The sequence below is a fragment of the Diplotaxodon limnothrissa genome, linkage group LG16 (assembly GCF_057381915.1).
Source record: "Diplotaxodon limnothrissa isolate DT_005_m linkage group LG16, D_limnothrissa_male_GT1.1, whole genome shotgun sequence".
NCBI classification, from domain to species: domain Eukaryota; kingdom Metazoa; phylum Chordata; class Actinopteri; order Cichliformes; family Cichlidae; genus Diplotaxodon; species Diplotaxodon limnothrissa.
This window is the reverse complement of record NC_140611.1, coordinates 8,309,912-8,322,198: the sequence shown is the minus strand read 5'-3', so window position 1 is coordinate 8,322,198 and position 12,287 is coordinate 8,309,912. Positions and strand designations below refer to the sequence as shown.

Below are 12,287 nucleotides of genomic sequence, written 5' to 3'. Positions count from 1 at the left end.
TATCCTTTATATTGTATATGGTTTGTGTTTTGATTGTAAATAGTACATGGACCTGTGAGTCAATAATTTGCATTTCCATGGTTGTATGCAATAAAATGGAAACTGGTTGTTTAGACAAGTAGTACAGATTCGTATAATACATAAAGATATATATTGAGACATTGTTGGATTAAAAAGGCTAAACTTTTATCAATAGCAAGCTCAGTCTTCTGCAGCGGGAGTATAACACATGACTTGCAGTAACCAATGGGTGTTAATAATTCAGCCACATGAATATGCATTGTCAAACTATAGATGGTTTATCCATCTACCACAGCTCACTTTTAATTGTCCTTACCCATTTGTATAAAGTTAAATAAAATAGCAAATGAGACTGTTAATCAGAAAATCCTGAACTTTTATTGCTGTGATGTGTTGCATGTGACTACTACTATCTTGATCTTTAACAAATTGGTAATTGGCTTTTCAAATATAACTAGTGAGTTTTATCTTTGTGCAGTCTAAACACACTTGTATTGAAATAAGCTACTGTATCACAGTTGTGTGCTGTGGATGAAAGCCAAGTACTGTACTCCAGTTTCAGAGCTGATTAACAGAGGGATCTAATAAGCTACAGGTATATTGCATCTGTTTTATACTGTCTGTGGTTGTTTCCAGTTGCTGTGGTTTGTTTTTTCCTTCGTCATGTTCATTTTCGAAAATTAAAAAAGAGCAAATTAACCATTTGTGTGATTTCGGGATATTAGCGTTTCTGCTTCTCGGCGTGAGTGAAGATCGCATTTCAATGACGTCGTCCCGAGATGGTCCAATCAGAGTGACGAAAGCTAACGGCCGTTGATGACGGAACTACAGTTTTTTTGTCGCCCTCTGGTAGACCACCATTTTGGGAGTCAAAACACCCAGCAAACTGCAGCGCACACTTCCACGCTTCTCCGTGGCCTTACTATGGTTCACACCTGTGTGGTGGCAGGCTGCAGGAACAGAAGGACACCAGGCACCACCTTATCTTTCTACCGTTTCCCACGGGACCCCGAGAGGAAGCAGCGCTGGATAGCTGCTGTGAACCGAGAGGGCTGGGTGCCGAACGACGGCAGTCGGCTCTGTAGTACTCACTTCATTTCAGGTATGAAGGCAAAACCACTCTGAACCCTAAAAGTGTCCCCCTGTGTGGGTTTTTTGTTTTGTTTTGTTTGTTTTTAAAGTAAACCAGTTCATACTGATGTTGCTAGGCTTCCACATAAACACTCGTGTCTAGAAAACCAAGGAGTTTGGGTTTTTTTGCTGTCAGTGCAGTGTTGTGTTCAAAGGTTGCATGAAGTCAGGAGGGACAGTGGCATAGTCGGTGTAACTGCAGCGGGTAATAAACATGTTTAGGTTCACTATCACATAGTAAAAACCCTCACTGATTAAAATGACTGGGAAAAGGCGGTGTTTGTAGCTGTAAGCCTTTGAATATCTAAAAAATAGCTCTACGAAACTAAGTTCAGATGGAAATAAAATGTAGCATTACTGCAATTAATTCAGCTGGGATGGGTTATAAATTTTGTTTACTAAATATATGAAAGTAGATGCCGCTAATGGTACGTGGTATTTTAATGCTAGGTTTGTTTTGTTTTTATTGTCTGGTGTGTGCAATCTTTTTGTGTGCAAAGATTTTCATGCTTAAATTTTGTTTGTAGAGGAAAAATTAATTAGGGATGTACTGACTGAACAACAGCAACTGTTTGTTATTTTATGTATTGCACGCTACAAAATGAGAGAGCACTCTAAATCACAAGTATCATAAACAGATGAATTTGAATTAGATTCTTTTTTTTCACATGCAGGTAAACAGGTGAAGAATCCGCGCTCTCCGGATTATGTTCCTTCTGTGTTCACGGCGGCTCCCTTATGCCCAGAGATGAAGGAGCCGGGTGCCTTAGAGATCGTGGACAAACAGGAAGCACGGGTGGAGGCAGCCAATGCCTTGCTGTTCCTCCAGGGCCAGGGCATGTCTGCGGTGGATGAACAGGGCCAGGAAAAGCATCCTGAGGTGAAGGAACAGGAGACCACTGCAGAGGAGAGTGCCTCCTCCTCCCTCAGCACTGAAGATGATGATGATGATGACGATGACGACGAAGATGATGATGATGATAATGATGATCAGTCTGTGAGTGACAGCAAGAAAGGAAAGTTTGCCCAGACATCTGATGTCCCGGTGAACTTTGATGACATCTTGAAAGCCCTGAAGAGGGAGAATCAGGCCCTCAAGGAGTCTGTGGAGAAAATGTCTCTCTCAGAGAACTCCTTAAGGAATGATGCTGAGAAAGTGAAGTTTTACACTGGTTTACCCAACTACTTTGTCTTAGAGACAGTCATGTGGCTGCTGGCACCTCACATGGATGGAATGAAAAACGTCAAGCTCTCCAAGTTCCAGCAGCTGCTGCTGACACTAATGCGTCTCCGCCTGGACCTCCGCAATCAGGACTTGGCTTATCGCTTTGGCGTGAAAGTCGGCACAGTTACCAGAACAGTTCACCGGATGGTCAGCATCATGTCCTCTACTCTGGTGCCAACGGCTGTCTTTTGGCCCTCCAGAGCTGAGCTCCGTAAAAACCTGCCAGCTGCGCTGCGAGCCTCTCACCCTGACTGCGCCGTCATCATAGACTGTTTCACCGTGCCTTTCGAGGACCCGGTCTCTCAGGGGGCGGGGCCAAGTTATAACGTGTTTAAGTATCTGATTGGCGTGGCTCCACAAGGCGTGGTCACTTTTGTCTCTAGGGGTGTGCTGGGAAACGTCAGTGACAAGAGCCTGGCTGAGGGCTGTGGATTCTTGTGCAAGCTTCTCCCGGGCGATGTCGTACTGGCAAGCCGTGACCTGGACATCGGAGACTCCGTGGCAGCACGTGGAGCCTTGTTTAAAATTGCTGACAGCTACCAGGGAGAAGCATATGGGAGAACAGAGGGCTCATTGCTGGCTGATCCTTCCTCTGAGACAGTGAGCGTGCAGAGGCATGTGGAGAGGGTGATCTCTATGGTAAAGCAGCGGTACGCCATGCTCACGGGCCCTGTCGAGAGCGCCTTCACCGCAGCCTCTGAGCGCACGTCGAACCTCTCAACCTTTGATAAGATTGTGCAAGTTGCCTGTGCCTTAAACAACCTGTGCATCTCTGCTGCTCCACTCGAGTGATGTGTAGACAAACGCCTCGTGCTCCTTTAATGCTGATCAGGCTCTTCAGTTCCCTTTACTGCTTTGGACTGCACTTCTTGCTGTCCCTCTGTGTCTATGTGTCGACACTACATCATGACTACAGCAAATAGATCTATACTTTTCCACTATACTAACTTTCAATCTATGTCACTCCTTGTGATCTGGGTCAGTTTATACTTAGCAATAGGACCATTTCTCCAAATACAGAAACCACATTTCTGAGATGTGATGTCATTAAGTTATGCACCTCCCCTCACAAAGAATGGCTGACTTGCAAGAATTTATTTTGTTTAGGCTTTGGGTGAAAACTGAGTAAAACCCTTATGAAATATGTCTTTATTAGCTACTTGTAAATGCTGAAGTATACACACTGCAGTTTGGGTAATGCATTTCCACTGATCCCACATCTCTGACTGTTAAGTGTGTCTTCCCCATCCCTGACTGTAGTTACCAGATTACATCCATCTGCTGCAGAGAAGTGGCATGTTGCTTAAACCTTTTTTAATTTTTATTTATTTTTTTTGTTGCTTCCCTGCATCTAAATCAGGAACTGTGCACATAGGAATATGCATAGAAAGAGGTTAAAATAACAGAAATGCCAGACAAAGTAGTACACCGTAGTACTCCTCGGCCACAGTGTCTCCTCTCTGTTCACAGTGCAGGGACAGAAATGTCCTGTGGTTTGTGAAGGAGTACTGGTTGTAAACTCATCGTTTTTGGCATAGTCACATTTTTGTAAGCCAGGTACTTTTTATAGCAAGAGTACAGTCAGCTGTGATGATTAGCTACAAGTTGGCAATTCGAGCACATCTTGGAATGGCAGATGTCTTCAATGTCTTCATCAGCAGTGATTTGCTGGTTTTGCAGGTTTAAAAAATAATAGTAATGATGATGTTGATGAACAGAAAATTAGACTTTAGCTTGAGCTGTATACAGTGATTAACAATGATGTCCTTTTTTACTGAGCCACGTGTTTAGGTAATTATTAATTTTCCCAAAGTAGTTAAAGCTCCTTATTTAATACAAAAATCTCAAAAGAATCATCTTTTGTGTTGGTGCAGAAGTAAACAGTATTGCTGACATGCTGTTGAGCCTGAAGAAACACATTGTTAGATGAGTACATCAGCTACATTTAACATGTGGATTCATTCTCACTGGTTTGTCCTCTCCTGTGGGAGACTGTGACAGGCTTTGGTCCATGAGCACGAGCCACAGCAGTAGTTATGATACAAGGCTGCGGGTTATTTCCAGAAAGGTTACCCAGCAACTGAAATTTTGATCTTTTTAAAGGGTTTGACCTTTCAGTAATGTAGACACACCAACTGAAAAGTTTCTACTGATATACAGTATATCTGCATTTTTTTTAATTTGAAGATAACCCCTCTGATTATTGAATTACATATTTTAGTAGTGCTGCTTTGCTGGTGCCTTAGTTTGTAAAGCTGTTCCAGATCAGCCCATATTTTCTACAGATATTTATTTTGACATCATGCACTATTCTTTGGACTTTTTCCTGGTTTGGTCCCTAAGCCAGATGTGCATGATGAGTCAGCATCTGTAGTCAACAAGGTCTAAATGTGTGTTCCCATTGTTTTGTTGTTTGTTTGTTTTTAAGGTACATCATTCTTGTGTGCTCAACCTTCTGCCAAAACTAATCTAAAGTCACTACACTTATACTTATGTTTTCTCCTAAGGTTTGAGGGGCTACAATACAATTGGCTCAGGGCCCAAAAATGAATTGGGAATGCTCCAATAACAAAGACTACACTTAAGTTCAGGTGCTGGGCTTTAACAGGTGATGCTTCATAATCGGTGTTAGGTTCAGAATGTGCCTTCTGTTCTCAGACCCCTGGATATCCCAGACAACAGATGCTTGTCTGTCTTTTCTGACTGGTCATGTTTTGGTTGACACTGTATTGCTCTGGGGCTTCCATAAGGACATCTAGCCACAGTATTTAGTCCACTTGCCTGCTTTTCTCCCCTTCAATTAGCCATGGTGTTTGGCACTGCTGATGCTCTAAACAAACTATAAAAATCAAGTTAATTAGCAGTACTATGGGTTGATATATTTCTTCAGCAGTGCATGTACTTTGGATGAACACATGCTTCATTTTTTTTATTTTTTTTTATTAAGTCTTTGACTGAGTAGACTGTATCTGCAGACCTTGCTTGCTCTTTTATGGAGGGAGCGAAAAGCCCCCTTTTTTGACTGATTAAAATAGTCTTACAGGCTGGTTTAAATGGTGTTTGCCCGTTCCTAAGGTAGTGAGTGGCGCTGGAGGACTGTTATCAAGCAAGGCCAAATACCAGTATTAATAGTAGTTAAAAGGCTTTGTGAAATGACTGTTGGTTTATTCTGTCTGTATTTAGTTCTTACATGCATAAGAACAAAGTCAATACTTCCTATTTGATGTTTTTTCTGCTCTAAAATAAAAGAGCTTCTAGGTTGACATGTATGAAAGAAGTTTATAAACTCATGTTCTCACACTACATTGCTGTTTGACATTATTGTTACGGACGCATGTGCTTCCATGATGTGTAAACTCCTGAAGGTTTCCTGTTTAGTTTCTCTTTTAATATAGCTCCTGTGACTGAAAAAATAAAGTTGTGGAATTGCATCAGCTTACCCAGTACCCAAGAGTCGCCGTTATGTTATTCTGTGTGTACGTGTAAAATATTGAAGCTCTGTGCTGTACGTGTTGTCCTGTGATAACTGACATTATTATAACGTTTTATTTGCTTTCACACTGAGTCATTGGTAAAAACTATTTCCAAGGCCGGAGAGGGGTGACTGAGTAATGTAATGTGCAGATATACTTTATTTATCAAAGGGAAAAATGCTTGGAGGAAGCTCCGCCTGTGAATATTTCAGAGGAAGGAAATCAAGACGTCTCACTCCGTTGCTTTTTGCAGTCACTGCAGCGGTGAAAACCACAGCTCGTTACTACTCGCTATTGCACTGACAGCGTAAACTAGAACCCCGCAGTTCTGTTTCTATACTTAACTCGTTATTAAAATCAAAAGTAAAACTTACTGATGCACTTCAACAAAAAAAGATTTGTACGACGCCGAATACACAAAAACATTTTTAATTTTAATTTGTTCGCAAACGGTAATAGCACCTAGCTAACAACGTGAACGGAGTGAACGGCAGTTGCCTAATAGACGATCTTCAGGTCCGCTGACGTGCGTTGGTCCGTCACGTGACCTGAGGAATGTTAACAATGCAGCGAGTGTCCAACTTTGTGCTGAAGTTCTGATCCTGCCTGGAGTTTGGGGAGAAAATGGAGGCTCATTTCATCATATTTACCCACTGAGCTAGGTGTACGCGTTCGACAACCGAGAACCGGACTCTTTAACGAAAAAAAAAGTTGCCGTTTAACGGAATTTATTCTCTTCATATTGAGTTATTCTCGCCACTTCTATCACATGGTAAGTTGAGAGTTGCTTTTTTTGGGAGGGGAGTGGTGGTGGTGTGACTTATTTCCACGACTTGTTGCTGAGCAAAACGTTCCGTTATGGGTGTGTTATATAGCGAGGCTTATGGAAAACGAAATTGAAGTTTCTGTATGTTTGAGCCTCTTTGGAGCTTACAGGACTGCCTCCATTTTTTCTCTCTCCCTGCATTGGAATGTGTTGCTGCTCTCAGCCCCCAACTCAAGCCTGGGATATTGCTGAGAAGGCCCCAGCGCTTTAAAACAGGGCTCTCCGGACCTTTATGCCTATACAAATATCACTGTACGCTAGTTTTAAAGCTTTGGTGCAAATGTGGGAATTCAATTTAAGGGTTTAGTCTATGTTTAAATGTTTGTTTATTTGTGTACATTTAAAGTAACTGCATCTTATTTGGGCATCCTAACTTGTGCCTCTTCTGAGGATCACTAACAGTAACAGAAGCTATGCTTTGTAGATGCTGTTAGTCAGAAGATCCTGCATTCATTTCACTGTTTAAAGTGAGCGAACAGATTTATAGTTAATAAGAACTGAGCTTAATAAAATAATTCATAACAGGTCAGAATATTTTTTTATATTGTATCTGAAAATGAAAATGGAGTCATCTGATTTGATTCTGTCATTTTCACTTCTCTCAGGGCCTGCATAGTTTGGCCCTGATGCAACAGTGCGTTTCATTCAGGTGTACTGGTACCACACTACTATCCACAAAACACACTCACACACACTCTTTCTTTCTGCTTGACACACTTCTGTCTGTCCAGACAGTCCAGCGCTTTGATTAGTTCAGCAGTGACAGCAGACCTGGGTGATGCAAACCAAAGTCACATGTTTTAAATGGACGCTTGATGTTCATGCCTGTCTGTGTCCTGTAACAGGGGGGTCACATTTTCAGACAGTCGGACCAGTTTCACTCAGACTAGGGTGGCGCAGCAGTGTGGTGTCATGCACGTCAGAGGTATCTGTCAAAAAGGAACCACTGGGATACAAACAGATGCTTTGGTGGTGATGTTGTCAACACAGTGGATTGTAAGAAGTATGCAGGGATTATTACATGTTATTACTACTACCATATTTGTTTTAAAGGGACAAATGTACAAAAGTGGGCTACATGCACACAAAAACAATATAGATGGGTAGATGACTCGAAAGGCTACAGGGAAAACATATCGGTTTGATTTTGGGGTTGAGCTGCAGTACATCAGATACACACAGAAAGAGCCAAATTGTTTCCCTCTTATATACACACACTTGCACTCTCACAGCTGCAGCCAGTTTCCATCAACTGTTGTCCCTGCCTGCACATTTGTGATGTGTCCTGCAATGTTAACTGAGTTGGTCCCACCCACCTCTACCCCCTGTCTTACTCCACCCAAAGCTTAGTTGTTGGCCAGCTTTGCCCATTAGGAAGTTGTGTTCTTTCCTCCACCTCCGCCTCCTCTTGCTTCGTAATTTCCTAAACACAGCAGAGATATGACCGTCCACATTCTCTCAGATCCATCAGGCAGGTTAGAGGCAATCTTATTAATATTAACCTGCCAGCTGCTCGCGTTGCTCAGTATTCTGTGGGGTCCAAGATTGCAGAATGCATGCTTTCCCAATTTAGCATCACAGTGGGCAGCTTTGTTTTTGGTGAGACCAAAAAGAAAGCTGTGGTATAGTGTGCTAAAGTTTGTTATGAACAACACATGTCCACGAAGACATAACCTGAAACATGCATTTAAAGTGTCACATGTGCCATTAAAAGGCAAAAAGTCCAAAAGCATGAAGTTTAAGTCATCTTAGGTTTAGGGTTAGGTCAAAGGAGGAGTAAGGTTCAGTGATGGGGGTGGTTATGTGTAGAGCATTGTTTTGGGCAGAGTCATGTCTTTTTTTTTTTCTTACAGATTTGTAGTTATAGACAGATACTGTCCGTGTAGTTTGTGTTTTGGGTTATTTTGGTCAGCGTACTGCCCCGTGATTGAGCTGCGGTATTTTACTTGTACTTACTTGTGGAAAGGAATGCTCATTGCTTGGACACGACGCCTGAAGCATCGCAGGAATGGAGGCAAGAGATCTCGGAGATGGGGCAACATTTATGGAGCTTGGCCCCATGTTACCCCACCACCCAGCAGTGTAAAAAGAAAAAGCATGTTTTTGTCTATGCAAAGTTTGATCTGTACAAACAGTGAAGGCTGTGTCCTCCTTAAATGGCCCAAAGGGATGGAGACTGCTAGAGAGGAGGAGCAGGAGGAGGAGGAGATTGGGGATGCAGTTCAAGAGCTTTTAATGTTTGGAAGCTTTTTCCTCTGCAGCTGCTTGGTAGTAATGCTGAGGGATGTAAGATTAAGATAATATTGTTAAGAATGTATTTTTAATTATCTAAATATAGAATATCACAGCACTGGGTGGATTGTGTTTGGCATTGCCTAAGACCAAAACTTGACTTGTAAATTTTAGTTTTGGTGTGTTTTCTTTTGAAGGTATTCTTTTGTACCTCCACACAGACACACGGGAGTCTCTGGGATAGTGTAAGAATTCAGTATGATGCATCACCATCGCTTCAAAGTTTTCAGACTATATTACTTTATCAGTGAATCAAAGCTGTGGCACGTTTGAAACTGATGGAAACATCTGGGTGTTTAATTTGGTATCTGCAAACACTTTCTTTAAATTGAAGTCATTTGCTGCTTTAAAAGATCTCTGTTGGCAGCTATAGTAAGTACAAAAAGAAGTTGTGGTCATGATATCTCAGAGACAAATGTTAATGGTGTTTGAGGAGGAAAAAATTAGAATCCACCCGATGCTCAACTGGCTACTTTAAGACATTCAATAAAACATTTTAGGTTGTTAAAAAAGATGTATGCCATCGAAATACTCCCTCAAGTTTTATACATAAATGTTAGTTATATAAAAATTGGAACATTTGGGGGTGGGGGGTGGGAATGAAATGCTCTGGGAATACTACCGCGATCCTGAGATAACATCAGCCGGGGAAACTTGTAGTAAATCAGCTCAACCAGAAAACTCCAAAAATCCAATACTGCACATACTTCGCTATCTGCTCTGTGCTAATTGAGAACAAACACGCGACTCAGTCATGAGTAAAAATAGGACGTAACCTTCTTGAATCTACAAAATAAAAAAAATAGGTGGCTGCCTGGTAATTGTGGATTGTTTCACATTCTGTGGCTGGTTTTAAATAAACACATGTATATAATAATAATAGTAATAACTCATTTTGATAACTTTTCATCTTACTAGATATTGACATGGAACCATATTGAAAAACTCTTGAAATGTATCATTGTTTAATATTGAGGGCAGCTGTGGCTACAACTGTAGCTGCCTCCACCAGTGTGTGAATGTGTGTGTGAATGGGTGGATGACTGGGTGTGTAAAGCGCTTTGGGGTCCCTAGGGGGGACTAGTAAAAGAGCTATACAAATACAGGCCATTTACCATTTGACATCATTTAATCTGAGCTTAAATTTGAGGGTAGAATTGTGACGTCTCTGATTTGTCCGTTAGAATAAAAAGCAATTTTGTCGCCCTTTTTTTTTTTTGTTAAATTTGAATTTGAAGTAGTTGTGCGGCTAGCATAATGATTCACATTTAGAAAGCACACAAACAGCAGCTCTTCTCGTGATGTAATGTTGTTACGAGCTCATAACTCACCAACAGTGACACGTTCGGCTCTGTGTCCGTGTCTGTTGACTGTAATAGTACGATGACCTGCTGATCTCCTTGGTCTGTGGCAGGAGAAATAATCACTGGTCTTGGTCAGACTGCTGCAGAAAGTCGCTTTTTCCCCCTCTCAATCCATCATGCTGTACGTTATTTAATGAAAGCCCTTAGGTCCAAGTCCAAGTCCAAGTTCAACTTTATTGTCACTTCAACCATATACAGTTTAAAAATACACAGTGAGGCGAAACAACGTTCCTCCAGGAACCAAGGTGCTACAAGACAAGTTAGTGCAAAAAAAAAAATAATATATAATATATCTAGTAATAATATTGTGCAAAAGAGCATTTACAGGTTGGTGTGTGCGTGCTAGGTATTTGTTAATACGTAAGCATGTGGTGAACATAACTCATTCGTTGTTTATGCACATAGACAGGAAGGTTGTTTGCAGCTTCTCTTCAGGTCTGTGTAGATCAAGTACAGAAAATGTTCTCATTGACAAAATAACTATTTTATTTAGGCAAAGAGGAAAATTGCCCATAAGTAATTTTTCCTTTTCAGGATAATTGTCAGGTGTAATTCAATACCTGCCGAGAAGACTTTTTGAAATAGAACCCAATCAATTGAAAGATGTTTGCTTCACAAAATGGTTGGAATTGCAGACATGAGTTGAAAACCACAGCCATGTCGAAACCTGCCAGAAGAGGATTGTATCTAGCAGTTTTTCAGTGCTGGTGAGATTGGTATCTGGAGACCTGGCATTGCTTCTCTAAAACTATTTGAAGCCTGTGAGCTTCTCAGTTAGACAGGAAACCCGGCTGCCTGTCAGCTTCAGGGTCTCTCCTCTGCAGAGGTAATGCTATGCCAAGTAAGGCGAGATTTACTCACGTGGAACCAACAGAAAAGAAAGACCGAGGCAAACACATTCAAGTTCGTTAACTTTTAACGGTTTGATTTGATATATAAGCTCTTAACTCAACTGATATGGTTCATAAATTGACTAATGTGAGACATAAGTATCATATTAATCAAATCTAGTATTGCCAAATGGTCTTGACCTCTTTAATATGATTCAAGTCAGGTCTGCTGTGCTATTGTACAGTATTTGTGATTAGATGAGAATAGGGCTGTTCGATATAATGATATATATCGGATGACGATATAAAACGTCTATCATTTCATTTTACGCTATCGTTTGTTTCGTGGTGTCGCAAAATAAACTGTTTACAGCAATATTTTTTCATCATTTTGATGGTCACTGTAGTGGCTATATTAATTTCTTAAAGTTCTCTCTTTCTCTTATATTTAATATAACCACACTACGGACGGACAAGTGCCTGTTTTTATGCTTTGTCGTTAGCAACAACGACGGTAAAACCTTCGCGTGTCTGCTTGTTTATGTTCCACATAAACCTTTCACAATAAAGCTCAAGATCCTGTTGAGACTTTTCAAAATAAACTGAATCACGTGAAAGAGCAGATTATTTACGGATGAGAAGTAAAAAAGCCGCCAGGTGCTAAAAAATAGACCTTAGACTCAAACGTTGGAACAGGCTTTTCCCCGCAGCACGCCGTGTAATAAATACTCACAAAGAAAACGGCGGCCGTTACAACGTATGTTTAAAAATGTATAGTTTCATGCATCGGTTAAAACACTCGACTCCAGGTACATGACGCGCAGCTGGAAACACTTCACGCAAGTCGAGCTGCCCGAGATTCACAGAATTTACAGAAAATGTTACATTTTTGTGATTTATATCGTTATCGGACGATAAAATTCTTATATCAGGATATGAGATTTTGGTCATATCGCACAGCCCTAGATGAGAAGCTTGTAAAGTTGAGGCTCTGGACAGAAAGCCCATCTGCACTGGCGGAGTAACCTTCTTGCGGAGCATGGTCTTCTAGATAAGATTGTCAGACAGTGTCATATGTAAGATCACAGAGGAGCATAAAAGGCAGAGGCGCTGATGCAGGGAGGG

General features: G+C 41.2%; 2 protein-coding genes across 2 annotated transcripts in view; both read left to right on the top strand.

The window, feature by feature from the left end:
* The first annotated feature begins 837 nt into the window (after positions 1–837).
* On the top strand, positions 838–3,169 carry LOC146615683 (uncharacterized). The gene is made up of 2 exons (XM_085374913.1): positions 838–1,123; positions 1,827–3,169. The coding sequence occupies exons 1-2, from the start codon at positions 838–840 to the stop codon at positions 3,167–3,169; spliced, it is 1,629 nt and encodes a 542-aa protein (XP_085231039.1).
* Positions 3,170–6,415: 3,246 nt separating this feature from the next.
* Positions 6,416–12,287, top strand: part of lats2 (large tumor suppressor kinase 2) — a 32,087-nt gene continuing 26,215 nt past the window's right edge. The window contains exon 1 of the mRNA XM_085375081.1: positions 6,416–6,622. The gene's annotated coding sequence lies outside the window, so the exon portion shown is untranslated. The remainder of the gene's footprint in view (positions 6,623–12,287) is intronic.